The 12,305-nt window shown below is 34.5% G+C and overlaps 1 protein-coding gene across 3 annotated transcripts; it reads right to left on the reverse strand.

Annotated features, from left to right (window-relative positions):
* Positions 1 to 2,531: 2,531 nt before the first annotated feature.
* Positions 2,532 to 11,993, reverse strand: LOC128199386 (uncharacterized). Of its 3 annotated transcripts, none has more exons than XM_052888711.1 (5): positions 11,717 to 11,993; positions 10,336 to 10,574; positions 8,313 to 8,390; positions 5,819 to 5,990; positions 2,532 to 2,767 (listed from the first exon to the last, which is right to left on the reverse strand). In XM_052888711.1, the coding sequence occupies exons 2-5, from the start codon at positions 10,553 to 10,555 to the stop codon at positions 2,743 to 2,745; spliced, it is 495 nt and encodes a 164-aa protein (XP_052744671.1). In that variant the 5' UTR covers positions 10,556 to 10,574; positions 11,717 to 11,993; the 3' UTR covers positions 2,532 to 2,742. The 3 variants fall into 3 exon arrangements, with proteins under 3 accessions (XP_052744671.1, XP_052744668.1, XP_052744673.1); XM_052888708.1 differs by having other exon boundaries at positions 10,336 to 10,580; XM_052888713.1 differs by lacking the exon at positions 5,819 to 5,990 and having other exon boundaries at positions 10,336 to 10,580; positions 11,717 to 11,950.
* Between the last annotated feature and the right edge of the window lie 312 nt (positions 11,994 to 12,305).

Genomic DNA, 12,305 nt, shown 5'->3' on the forward strand with positions numbered 1-12,305 from the left:
CCTGCCTGATCTGCCCCATGGTTGGACTTCATGTCTGGGAGACATAAGAAATTGGTGACCTACGAAAAGTGTTCCCGCTATAGTTTTAGATAATGTAGTACCTACCTATAGAATACCTGCTAGACCTTAGAGAAGTCAGGTAGTAGTACTTGCTCCACTCAGGAGGACCATTCCTCCCAAAAAATACAGTAGTTGGATTATTAACAATGTTTTACGACAAACTGCTGACAAACTTTCGCCTTTTAAATTCACGTAAGTCTGATAATCACATAATATTGTTTTAAGCTTCTCTGTGTTTTAAAAATGTGTTTTTTTTTAAATAGTAAACAATAATTTATTTATATTTTATAATGGTTTGTTAAGTTTGTTATATTATGTATTTTAGTGTGTTAACTTATGTACCTACAAGTCTTTCTAGTCAATTAATTATCTAGGTACCAAACTATTAATAGTATTTGCTCAGAATTTGTATTTGCAAAAAAAGATATCAATAAAAAAATCTAATGGATAAATAAGTAAAGACTATAAAAAAGGTAACTAACTACAACAGACCCATAGCGATCGATGCAATTAATTATTGTATTAGATTATTGTATTAGTATTCCAATTTTGTTTTATAAAAATATTACAATTACGAGATTATTTTCACAAATACAAATGTGAATTAGAGTTTCTAGGCATCTAAACTGCCAATATGCAAAAAATCTATTAGTTTTGTACAGCAGGCGCGTAGCCTATTATTATTTGTATTTCTATCTTTTGTTAAAAACCTTGTGCACCTTGTACGGTGATCGGCTCGGACGACTGATACAAAAGTATATTCCGCTTTAGGTATTTAGTGTTACAGGTTTTTATTATTTTAATGACAATATATTATTTAAAATTGTTTGATTTTAAACAATAATAATTGATTCATTGATATTTCGTCATACGAACATTACAACTTTTTTTTAAGAAAATAATAAAAAGCTTAGGTAAAAATGACTAATTTAAAATAAATGTATTTATGTTGATTGCTGCTTAATATAATATTGTTAATATGTATCCAAACATTGTCGATTTTTTATTATCTAAGAATAAAATTGTTTTCTTAACACCGAATTCGCAACTGTTTTTTTTTCATTTAAAATTTACCTATACACTGCCGATAATAATTAACAAACAAATGAAAATTATATTGTATCCCATGTTAGATAGCCCATTTATCGAGGAAGGCTATAGGCTATATACTATACCCCTATTCCAACGGGAACGGGAACCACGCGGGTGAAACCGCGCGGCGTCAGCTAGTATTATATATAGCATCTCTACTACTCGTATATTATATAGACATATCATCCGGTGTCTACTAACAACCCTTCGTGGATATCATATTAGTAGAAGTAGGTAGGATATTGCACAGTTGATTTGATGTTTATTTTAATAAGTTGTTAATAAAGACCAAATTAGTAACTAGGCCAGCAGTTTAGAGTAACTAGTTAGTAACCAATTACCTCAAAAACTACGCGACGGATTGTAAGAACTTCACCATACCTATAGGTTGTACCTATTCTAAAGCACTCTCTAAAAACTCACTTCGTTCGTTTTTTATAAAATGAATCTCGTGCTATATTGACCATAACCTACTATTGAAATATTAAATATTAGCGGACGCCCCTGACTTCGTCCGCATGGAATTTAGTTTTTCACAAATCCCTCAGTAACCATGGATTTTTCCGGTATAAAAAGTAGCCTATGTGTTAATCCAGACTATAATATATCTTAATACCAAATTTCAGCTAATTCGGTTTAGTAGTCGAGGCGTCAAAGAGAATCAAACATTCATATCATCAAAATCATCAGTTTTCGCAAATCTCGGGAAACCATGGATTTTTTCAGAATAAATCTATGTGTTAATCAAGAGTTAAATCTATTTCCATTCCAAATTTCAGCCAAATCGCTTCTGTAGTAGCGGCGTTAAAGAGTCACAAACATTCAAACAAACATCCAAACATCCATACGCGTTTATAATATTAGTAGGATTTCCCAAGATAAAATATTTCCAAGTCGTGTAAGATAACAACATTATCAAAGGACTGGTATGGTATATGCGGATATCTCTACATATCGTTTTGTGTTCTAAAAAATGCGCCTGTCAGCGCAAGCTCAGTCATGTCAAACTTAACGTCATTTACGGGAGTACCAAATTGTAAAAACGATGAGAAATGTCGTCTTAAATTATAAATGTTTTACCGAACAACACCTTAAATCGATACTACAGTTTTGCATCCTTAAACATTTATTCTTCACTCATAATCTTTAATTTAAACAACGTTTAGTCCATTGGCTGATATGATGATGATAATGATGATACCAAATTTGTGACCAGTATGATTCGGAGAAATTTGACTGTAACAGACGGACATACGGACTCGCGAGTGATCTTAATTATAAGAGTTCCGTTTTTGTACGTAGGTACGTATAGAATTCCTTTATTTTTTAGGGTTCCTAATATACTATAAGTATTTCGCAAAGGACAGAAAAGTCATTCATCTATTTCAAAGTCAGCTTATTTATTTTCTGATATACAATTTCAGTAATTACCAACTTAACTAGTCACTGGTTCTTCTTCTGGGTCTTCACTCATCGTTGGCAGAGGTGTGTGAGGGTTGTTATCCACGCATATACTCCGCAGAGTTATGGTAAGGGAGGGGAATGGCGGTGGTCCCAGAATCAGGATGGTAGTACAGCGGTGGTTGAGTTTTAGTTGGCGGCCAATAGACGGGTGCTGAAACGTAAAATTAAATTTGCTTGTCTTCCTGCCTTCTGCCTTCTGCAAGGTCAAGGATTCAATTCCCACAATATGGCACTTGCCTCTTTTTAAATCTATACTAATATTATAAAGAAGAAAACTTTGTTTGTATGTTTGTTTGTAATGAATAGGCTCAAAAACTACTGGACCGATTTTAAAAATTCTTTTACCATTCGAAAGCTACATTATCCACAAGTAACATAGGCTAAATTTTATTGTTGAAAAAAATAGGGTTCCGTAATATATTTGAGATTTTCGGACACAAGGTGTAAAAAATCAACCAGAAAAGTTACTTAATTTGTGTACGCTGCCTAAACTATAAAAGATAGAACCATAACATGTTCTAATTAATTGTAGATCTTATAAATATCTACAAAAAAGTCCGCGACACACTTTACCTATTTATGTCGACTGAGGCACAACAACCATTTTTTTTATTTAAATTTTTTTTTTTTTGGCCTACATTCAAACGCATTTATTTTACTCATGCTATTAATCCTTATCAAAATAAATTATTTCATCACTAAGTTCAGTTTATGTAGATAATATTTGGTCGTTGAATGATTAAAATTGGACGTTTGGTTTTCAAGTTATAGGGGTAGGGTAGGTAGGGGTAGGGTAGTGATAGGGTAAGTGTAGAATAATAGTAGAACCCCTACCTCTACTATTATTCTACACTTACCCTATCACTAGGGTAGGAGTAGGTTAAGGTAGGAGTAGTTGAAAGTATACATCGGATTTTACGCAAACGAAGTCGCGGGCGTCTGCTAGTTATTAAATAAATAAATAATAAAAAAGAGGTAGATAGGTTACATAAACCACATTCGATGTTTACAACTGGGCACACATATTTCAGCGGCGACAGTGTGTGTTCCGTAGTGCACTAGTAACCCAAAAGTTTCTTTTTAATTTTTTTACGTATCCATTAACCGTTTAGCCGTTAAAGGGTAGGGACACTTGACTTTAACAAAAATTAGCTCTTAAAGGCTTAATACGTTAAGGGAGCTCCTCGACAGTTCACAGTAGCTACCTTGTGTTTGGACTAGATTAATTTTATATTGATGAGAACTTTCCATCCATATAGGTTGTGACTGCAAAAGAGGTCTGGTGATGAAGACGACGGAAAGTAAGGTCCTCATTGGTTTGATACCTTTCACGTTGTTTTTGGATATTCTTACGTGTGGATAATCAAAATTTTTAAATAAAAAAATTAAATAACTTAGGACTTAGGTACTTATCATAAGAAAATAACGTTTCAGCTAATTGCTTATTAATTTTTATTCACACTTAGGAGGTATATTAACACTAAAAATTAAAAAAATAAAAATTTTATTATAAAAAAATCAACTCAAAAATTAAGCAAAAATAACATCTTACCTATGTGCTACCTTCTGATCAGTTTGTAGGCGGTGCCAAGCCAGTGATAATTTAATTCAAGCCGTTTAAATTACAAAATTTCTGTGGTTCTTTCAGAAACGGTTTTAATTTTTCCATAATATTACGATGAAATTTTGGTACGCTTGTAATCTATCGGCCGATTTTTCGGACACAAGGCTTAAGCCGGATTTATATTTGTCTGACGCGTCGTGTTGTGACGCACATCAGAAGCCATCACGACATGTCACACATAAGTGTAAACGTTGCCATAAAAAATGTATGATACCGATTCTATTTTAATGCGTCACGACTCACGACACGACACGTCAGACAAATATAAATCCGGGTTTATTTTTACAATTTTTTTTTTATTTTTTACCTTTTTACGCTACCTTTGGGACTTTTAACGGTGTCGAATGAATAAATTCTCACTACTCGATATTTTAAAATTAAAACAATACAGCGTAAAAAAAACGCGCGGAATAATTTTTACTCAGATCCAGTATAACTAATAAAGCAGAATTAATATGTTTGTATTTTTGTTACAGATACGATTGTCATTTATTGTCAAAATTAAAGCATTAAATGTTTATCACACTAATCACACTTCACATCACACTAATATTATAAAGGCGAAAGTTTATGTGTAAGTGTGAAAGTGTGTGTGTAAATATGTTTGTTCCTCTTTTACGCGGCCACTGAAGCGATTTGGCTGAAATTTGAACTGGAAATAGATTTTACTCTGGATTTCACATAGGCTACATTTCATCCCGGAAAAATACATGGTTCCCGCCGAGTTTGTGAAAAACTGAATTCCACGCGGACGAAGTCGTGGGCGTCCACTAGTTTATTATAAATTATAACTCACAAAGTTTTATTTATAAAATGTTGAACACTTTTCTGACATAAAAACTCTTTGCTAAGATTTCACTTAGCTTTCGTTTTTAGACGGATGATTAACCGTGCGTTTTACGGTATACGAAATGACATACATTATGATATTGAAATTGGTGAAATAAGAAACACTTTACGAGCAAATGTGTTATAAAATGGGTCACATACATACCATTACGCCTCATTACCATAGGTGACCAAGTTCTTCCACTTGCATACCTATCTGATATTTATTTTTCCATTATTACTCTGTGGCGCAGTGGTATGCACGGTGGATTTACAAGACGGACGTCCTGGGTTCGATCCCCGGCTAGGCAGATTGAGGTTTTCTTAATTTGTCTAGGTCTGGCTGGTAGGAGGTTTCGGTTGTGGCTAGTTACAATCCTACCGTCAAAGATTTGACCCCACCGCCAAGCGATTTAGCATTCCGGTACGATGTCGTGTAGAATCCGAAAGGGGTGTGGATTTTCATCCTACACCTAACAAGTTAGCCCGCATCCATCTTAGATTGCACCATCACTTACCATCTGTTGAGAATGTAGTCAAGGGTTAACTTGTAAATAAAAAATAATCTCATCAATCCTTTTATACCAGTCCGTCGGTTTAAACAAAGACATAGACATATTTAGGGTGCCTACAGTTTCTTACTTAAAAATTAAAAGCCTTTGTTAGTATTAAAGTCAGTTTATTTTATTTGAAATATAATTTTATTAACTACCTACTAAACTGACCAGTCACTTTGAATCATTGTCTCACCGTTGGGCGAAGTTGGGTTGGGGCATCTGCATTGGATTTGGCCCATGCGTATAATGGGCCTGTTTCTGTACATACCCCATAGAGTTAGGGTAAGGTAGGGTGGTGGCCCCCGAACTGGGCTGCAGCGGAGGATGCGTTGTATTTGGCGGGTAGGAGACCCCCTGAGTTATTCCTAAAAGTAAAGAAAACGAAGGTAATGAATAGTTATCAGCAGTGGTGGATTTACCAGTAGGCTAAGTAGGCAGATTTTAGAGGGCGGCAAATTTAATCCAAAAAACTTTATCTTCTACAGAAATAAAGAAAAATTTTGCAATGGATCAGAGATAGAGGTGGTCACGACCCTCACACATGAGGATTACGACACAACGAGGATATGAATACGAAAGGTAAAACCACTTGACATACAAAGATGAAATTTGGCAGGGAGGTAGTTTATAGATAGTAGAGGTCAACTAACAACGGATTTTGCGAGAGGGCTGGATTAAAGAGGTCTGAGGGCGGACGAAGTCGCGGGCATCCGCTATTATGTATAATCAATAAATAGTTTAGATAGACAACTAGTTCTATTTTCCTCATATTCAAAATGAAAAGTAGAATGTTTAACACGGGTAAAAGAATCAATTCCTATTCGGACTATAGTCGCCCTTGCTACGCTCGAGCGTCTAAATAAATCGGGAATTGATTCTTTCCGCCCTCGGTTAACAATCTACTACCTATTTCATTTCTCAAACTCGGAAAGTAGTGTTGTTTTGATCTGAGTATTTTAGTCAAATCTAAAGTTAGGTTAGGTTAGGTTCGAACATGTCAATTGACACTTAGGTCACTCTTTAGGTATAATAAATAATTAAAATAAAAAAATATGTGACTATTGGATGGAAAATGCTGCTTCCCTCCTTAGAGAGGGAAAATTTCCTTTATATTACTTTCCACATAAGGGCCGGAATGAACTTTAAAAATAGAACCGCTGCCAGCTGTGTTGAGTTTTATGTTTATTTTTTAATTTGTCCCCAGCTAAATTCGGGGACAGGCAAAGATCGTTGACCATACAACCTGTTCAGACGTCAATGAGGAAGAAATAAACTAATTATAAAAAAATGCTGCGGCCATGTGAGTTTCTAAACAGTGAGTTCCATATTAAAAATTAAAAAAATATAAATTGGCGGGATTAATCTGTCATGTATCTGTGACGGAACCAATAAAAATAGGTAATAATCATAAAAATAAACTAAAAAAATACGCCCCAGTTTGTCTCAGCCCACAACTTCCAAGGAGTATCCGCCATGGAATCCATCGTCTGATAAAATACCAGAGTCTCCTATTTTAACAGATATCCAGAACAGCCAAATTTGTTATAATATATCATGTAATATCATCATATCATCAAACAAACATGCAACTTTTAATTTAACGAATTGTCCTAATTTGACAATTAATTTTAAATTATTTATTTTATATTATATAATATTATTATACTCGTATATTATCAATAAATAGTTAAGACACACAACTAAGTTTTATTTTCCTTATATTCGAAATGAGAAGTAGAGTGTTTAACATGGGTAAAAGAATTAATTCCTACTCGGATTATAGCCTGAGGGATTGATTCTTGCCACCCTCGGTTAACAACCTACTATTTAACACGCTTTTAAAAGCTTCACTTGTAAGTGTAACTATGTATGTAAGAAAATTTGACCTGCAAGTTTCTTGTAATCTTAATTTGACCCGCTTCCCGGTCTTCGATTAGGATGAAATTTTGCACACGTTCTGAGTTTTGATGACAATAGATGACTAGCGAAGAAACGTCATTACAAATCCAATATGGCGGCCTCCCAAAGAAGACGGACTGGGAGTTCGAAATCCACCCCAATGATATGGACCTCAAATGGAAGGGTTTGTAGTCAGGAATACGAAAAAAGTAGTCACGTGACTTAAATCCTATATGGCGGGCGTCCAAGATGGCGGACAGGCTACTTGATATGCTACATGATATGGGTATCAAGCGTGTATTTAGTTCTTTAAACTATTCATGTTATTATTATTAAATACTAGCGGACGCCCGCGTCCGCGTGGAATTTAGTTTTTCACAAATCCCTCGGGAACCATGGATTTTTCCGGGATAAAAAGTAGCCTATGTGTTAATCCATGCTATAATATATCTCAATACCAAAATTCAGCTAATTCGGTTAAGTAGTCGAGGCGTGAAAGAGTAACAAACATTCATATCAATAAAATCATCAGTTTTCGCAAATCTCGGGAAACAATGGATTTTTTCGGGATAAAAAGTAGCCTATGTGTTAATTTAGAGTAAAATCCATTTCCATTTAAAATTGTAGCCAAATCGCTTCAGTAGTAGAGGCGTTAAAGAGTAACAAACATCCAAACATACACCCAAACATCCTTAAAAACGTTTGCGTTTATAATATTAGTAGGATAGTTGTATTATTTTAGAAGGTAGCCGTAGTAGTTGGTTATTAAACCAAAAGTCTACACTCACCATTGGCAGAGGTTAGGTGCGAGGTTGGTTGTCCATTGGTGGTGGTCCCCGACCTGGGCTGGTGCAGTGGAAGCGTTCCTTAAAGAAAGCAAGATTAAGGTAAGCAAGTTATCTGTTCGAAATCTTTGTTTTGAATAATGAAGAAGATCATCTAATAACAATGTAGGGCGGCAAATTTTGATTAAGTAGTATTTGTAAGTATTACTTTTCGTCGTCATTAACCCATATTCGGCTCACTGCTGAGCTCGAGTCTCCTCTCAGAATGAGAGGGTTAAGGCAATAGTCCACCACGCTGGCCCAATGCGGATTGGCAGACTTCACACACGCAGAGAATTAAGATAATTCTCTGGTATGCAGGTTTCCTCACGATGTTTTCCTTCACCGATTGAGACACGTGATATTTAATTTCTTAAAATGCACACAACTGAAAAGTTGGAGGTGCATGCCCCGGACCGGATTCGAACCCACACCCTCCGGAATCGGAGGCAGGGGTCATATCCACTGGGCTATCACTGGTACATATTACTTTTAATTTTATAGTCTTAGTATGATGATGATGATGAGATGTGTTACTAGCGCACGAAAAATGAGGCGCTCAAAAGAGGAAATTTATACACAACTCAATGTTAGTTGTAGTTAGCAACGAACGCTATATAAAAAAATAATACCTAAATATCGTCTACAATGTCTAGTTGTGTGTTCAGGGAGTGTAAAAACTATGTATACATATATTTTCCTTTAATTTCGATTTTCCTCTAAAGATATTACAATAATCCGCTAGAAGCAGCACTGAGGGGGGTATGTGTTGAATTTTCTATTAAAATCATCAATGCCAAATACATTTTGTTTTTTATTACCGTTTTGCAATTTATTCTGCAATTTCTTGGATTTTTTGAGGTACATAATTTCGTACAATACAATATAATACCATACAGTATATACAGTACAATACAAATCGTAAATTCAATTACGTTTTGATAAATTTGACGTTGTTGTCAATGGAGATTTTTAAACAAATCGATTGTAGCCGCTATACTGTGCTAACCGACAACAATAAAATTTTACAGGATTTTTTTGTCGTATTACGTTGAAGTAGGAATTTGATATTTTTTTTATTTGACCGGCGTTTTTTAAGCAAATGCACCAAAAAACAGTCAGTATTACTAATAAAGTAAATTAATATTTTTGTGTTTCTGTTAAAGATAATAAAATGTTTTTTTATTATATTTTATCTCATAAAATGTTGAGCATTTTTCTGACATAAAAACTCTTTGCCAAGATTTTAAAAAGTACCGTTCGTTTTTAGACGGATATAAAGGTTTTATATTACATTAAGGCACATGTGCATTTTACTTTACATTACGGCACATGTGCGTAATGAGATACATTACGACATTTAATTGGTGAAATAAGCGATACTTTATTAGCAAATGTGTTTTATTAGATGTTACAGTACAGGCGGGTTATTGGTTCGTTATCGTTAGTAAATAAAACTAATTTTAAAATTTTGCCCTTTGAAAATATTACTTGTATTAAAATTGGCACATATGATAAAAGTGTCGCTTACTATAATTTGACGGTCATTATATCTATTTGTACCCCCCTGGTGCTGTTTCTAGCGGATTATTTCAAAACATTCAGAGGAAAATGGCTCATTAAAGACAAAATTGGCATGCGTGCGCTCAGTGTTGTAGTGTATTCGAATCATGGATTTTGTAGGGACGTAGCCAATCTATAGTATAAAATTATCATTGACAAAGCATTTGTTCAGTAGGTACTCGATATCAAAGGGGGTAGGGTAGGTATAATAAAATAATGGACCAACGAACCACTGGCAAATTGCAGAATCGTAGTCTGCATGCTTTCTGAGTTCAAAGCTGCTAAATAGAATGCGGGCCTTTGAATATACACACTGGCATCACAGTCGTAATCGTGCTAATGTAAAGTTTGTCAGTCTTTATAAAATGAAGTATATCTGGATATCGCAGGTATGTGGTTTTAAAAATTAAATACTCGCACTTACGCGTCTTTTTTTTGGACTTGCAGCAGCGGTAGATACAGCATTTCACCAATACAATCATGGTCACTGTGCACCCAAAGGTTAATATTATTCCTATAATCTCATATACATTCGTCTCCGACGTATCCGAGTTTGAGTACCCGTACATCTCGGCTGCTACTCGATTTTCCATATTCTCAAAATCCTTCGACTCCCACGTATCCAAGGATGAGTACCCGTACATCTCGGCTGCTGCTCGAATACTGTAACTAATTATTGTTATACATAATATTGTACAGGATGTCCGTAAATTAATGGATAAAACGCAAATGGTAGATACACCACCAAATACATAAAATTAAAATATAAGTATACGGTTGAATTGAGAAACCTCCTCCTTTTTTTGAAGTCGTCGAAAATATAAGGGACTACATATATAACTTTGGGACCCTCCCATTTTACATTACGCTCAAATCATTAGATTTTCGAAATGCACACTTTTTTATGCACTAATCTTATTAGTTAATCGTAGTAGTTATCCTTATTTGATGTGCTTGTTGAGTATTTTTGAAGTAACTTCTGTATTTTTCCCAAATTTTAGGTTTACTGGTTTCGGAAAAAGGGGGGAATGGTCAATTCGTCGTATTTTTTACATTACTTGGAAACTATTTATTTTAAAATTACAAAAAATATATATTTGAGATCCTCTTTACACTCTCTTTCATTTGATGTGTCACATGGAATGCAGTTGGAAGGTTATTTTTCGTGTTTTCCAACTTGCCCCTCAAAAGTGACCTTCATATCCAAAAATTTATATAATTTCTGAGGTTTATCCGTAAGTAGAAAGCTAACTTCTGTATTTTTTTCAAAATGTCAGGTTTAGTAGTTTCGGAGAAAAGTTTGAATGACTTGGAAACTATGTATTTCTAAATTACAAAAACAAATTTTTTTTTAAAATTCACTTATCAAGGACCTTTCATTTGATGTGTCACATGATGCTGTTAAAAAATTTTGTATTTTCCATCATGCCCCCTAAAAGTGAATTCAAAATTTTCTAAAAATCTTCAAATAAAACGGTAATTTCTGTTTTTTATTCAAAATTTTAGAAAAGGGCAAGGTCAATTGTCGTCTATTGATTAAAATAACTTGAAAGCTATTTTATTTTTGATTCTACAAAAATTTTTTTTTTCAAATTCTCATAACAAGATGACTGATGTGACTCTGAGCCTTCTTATGAGGCCGAACCATAGGTCATCACTGGCAACACGCACTGTTCGAAGACAGAACAGAACAGACAGAAGAAAAGGTTCCGTTTTTGTACTACGTACGTTCGGAACCCTAACAATATAGTTTTCAAAATGTTTTTATTGTATGGATTGAGGAAGAACCAACTACGCAAACTTACCAACTGATTGAAGATGTTAAACACTCAATGAAGTTCTAGTGAGTACTGTATTTTACTGTCTCCAATAATTTTGAATATAATCAAGTTGTTGTTACTACCAAGCTCAGTGTAGGTCTAGTTACTTACTGAATTAAACTTTGATAGATATTTTGACCGTGCGTTATCCTCTAAGCGAGTAGGTTGACACACCTACCTACTCGTATAAGTGATAAGAGCTTAGCGCAAATAGTTTTAAATAATTATTTTAAGGATAAAATTGTTATCGAGTCGCGCGGAAGTCGCCAGCCAAATCGAGAGAACGGTTCATATAACTAAATCAAAAAATCAAAATCAAAATTCATTTATTTCAAGTAGGCTCAGTTTACAAGCACTTTTGACACGTCAGTTGACTACAGCTTAAATAGTTGTTCATATGATCTAATATATAAAATTCTCGTGTCACAGTTTTCGTTGCCATACTCCTCCGAAACGGCTTGTCATGCCGTTTCGGAGGAGTATGGTATACATATTGATGAAATTTTTTGTGCTTATCCGGTATCTATGAGAATAGGCCAACATCTATTTTTTATACCCCTGATTGTTATTCGAA

This window comes from Bicyclus anynana, chromosome 2 (genome assembly GCF_947172395.1).
Source record: "Bicyclus anynana chromosome 2, ilBicAnyn1.1, whole genome shotgun sequence".
In the NCBI taxonomy this organism is placed as follows: domain Eukaryota; kingdom Metazoa; phylum Arthropoda; class Insecta; order Lepidoptera; family Nymphalidae; genus Bicyclus; species Bicyclus anynana.

What these genes read in the sequence shown, in the direction of transcription:
- LOC128199386 (XM_052888711.1), bottom strand. Translation starts at nt 10,555, where the DNA reads ATGTACGGGTACTCATCCTTGGATACGTGGGAGTCGAAGGATTTTGAG. An exon ending in CAAGTCCAAAAAAAAGACGC is followed by an intron (nt 8,391 to 10,335) that starts GTAAGTGCGAGT and finishes GCTTTCTTTAAG; the next exon opens with GAACGCTTCCACTGCACCAG. An exon ending in CAACCCAACTTCGCCCAACG is followed by an intron (nt 2,768 to 5,818) that starts GTGAGACAATGA and finishes TTTACGTTTCAG; the next exon opens with CACCCGTCTATTGGCCGCCA.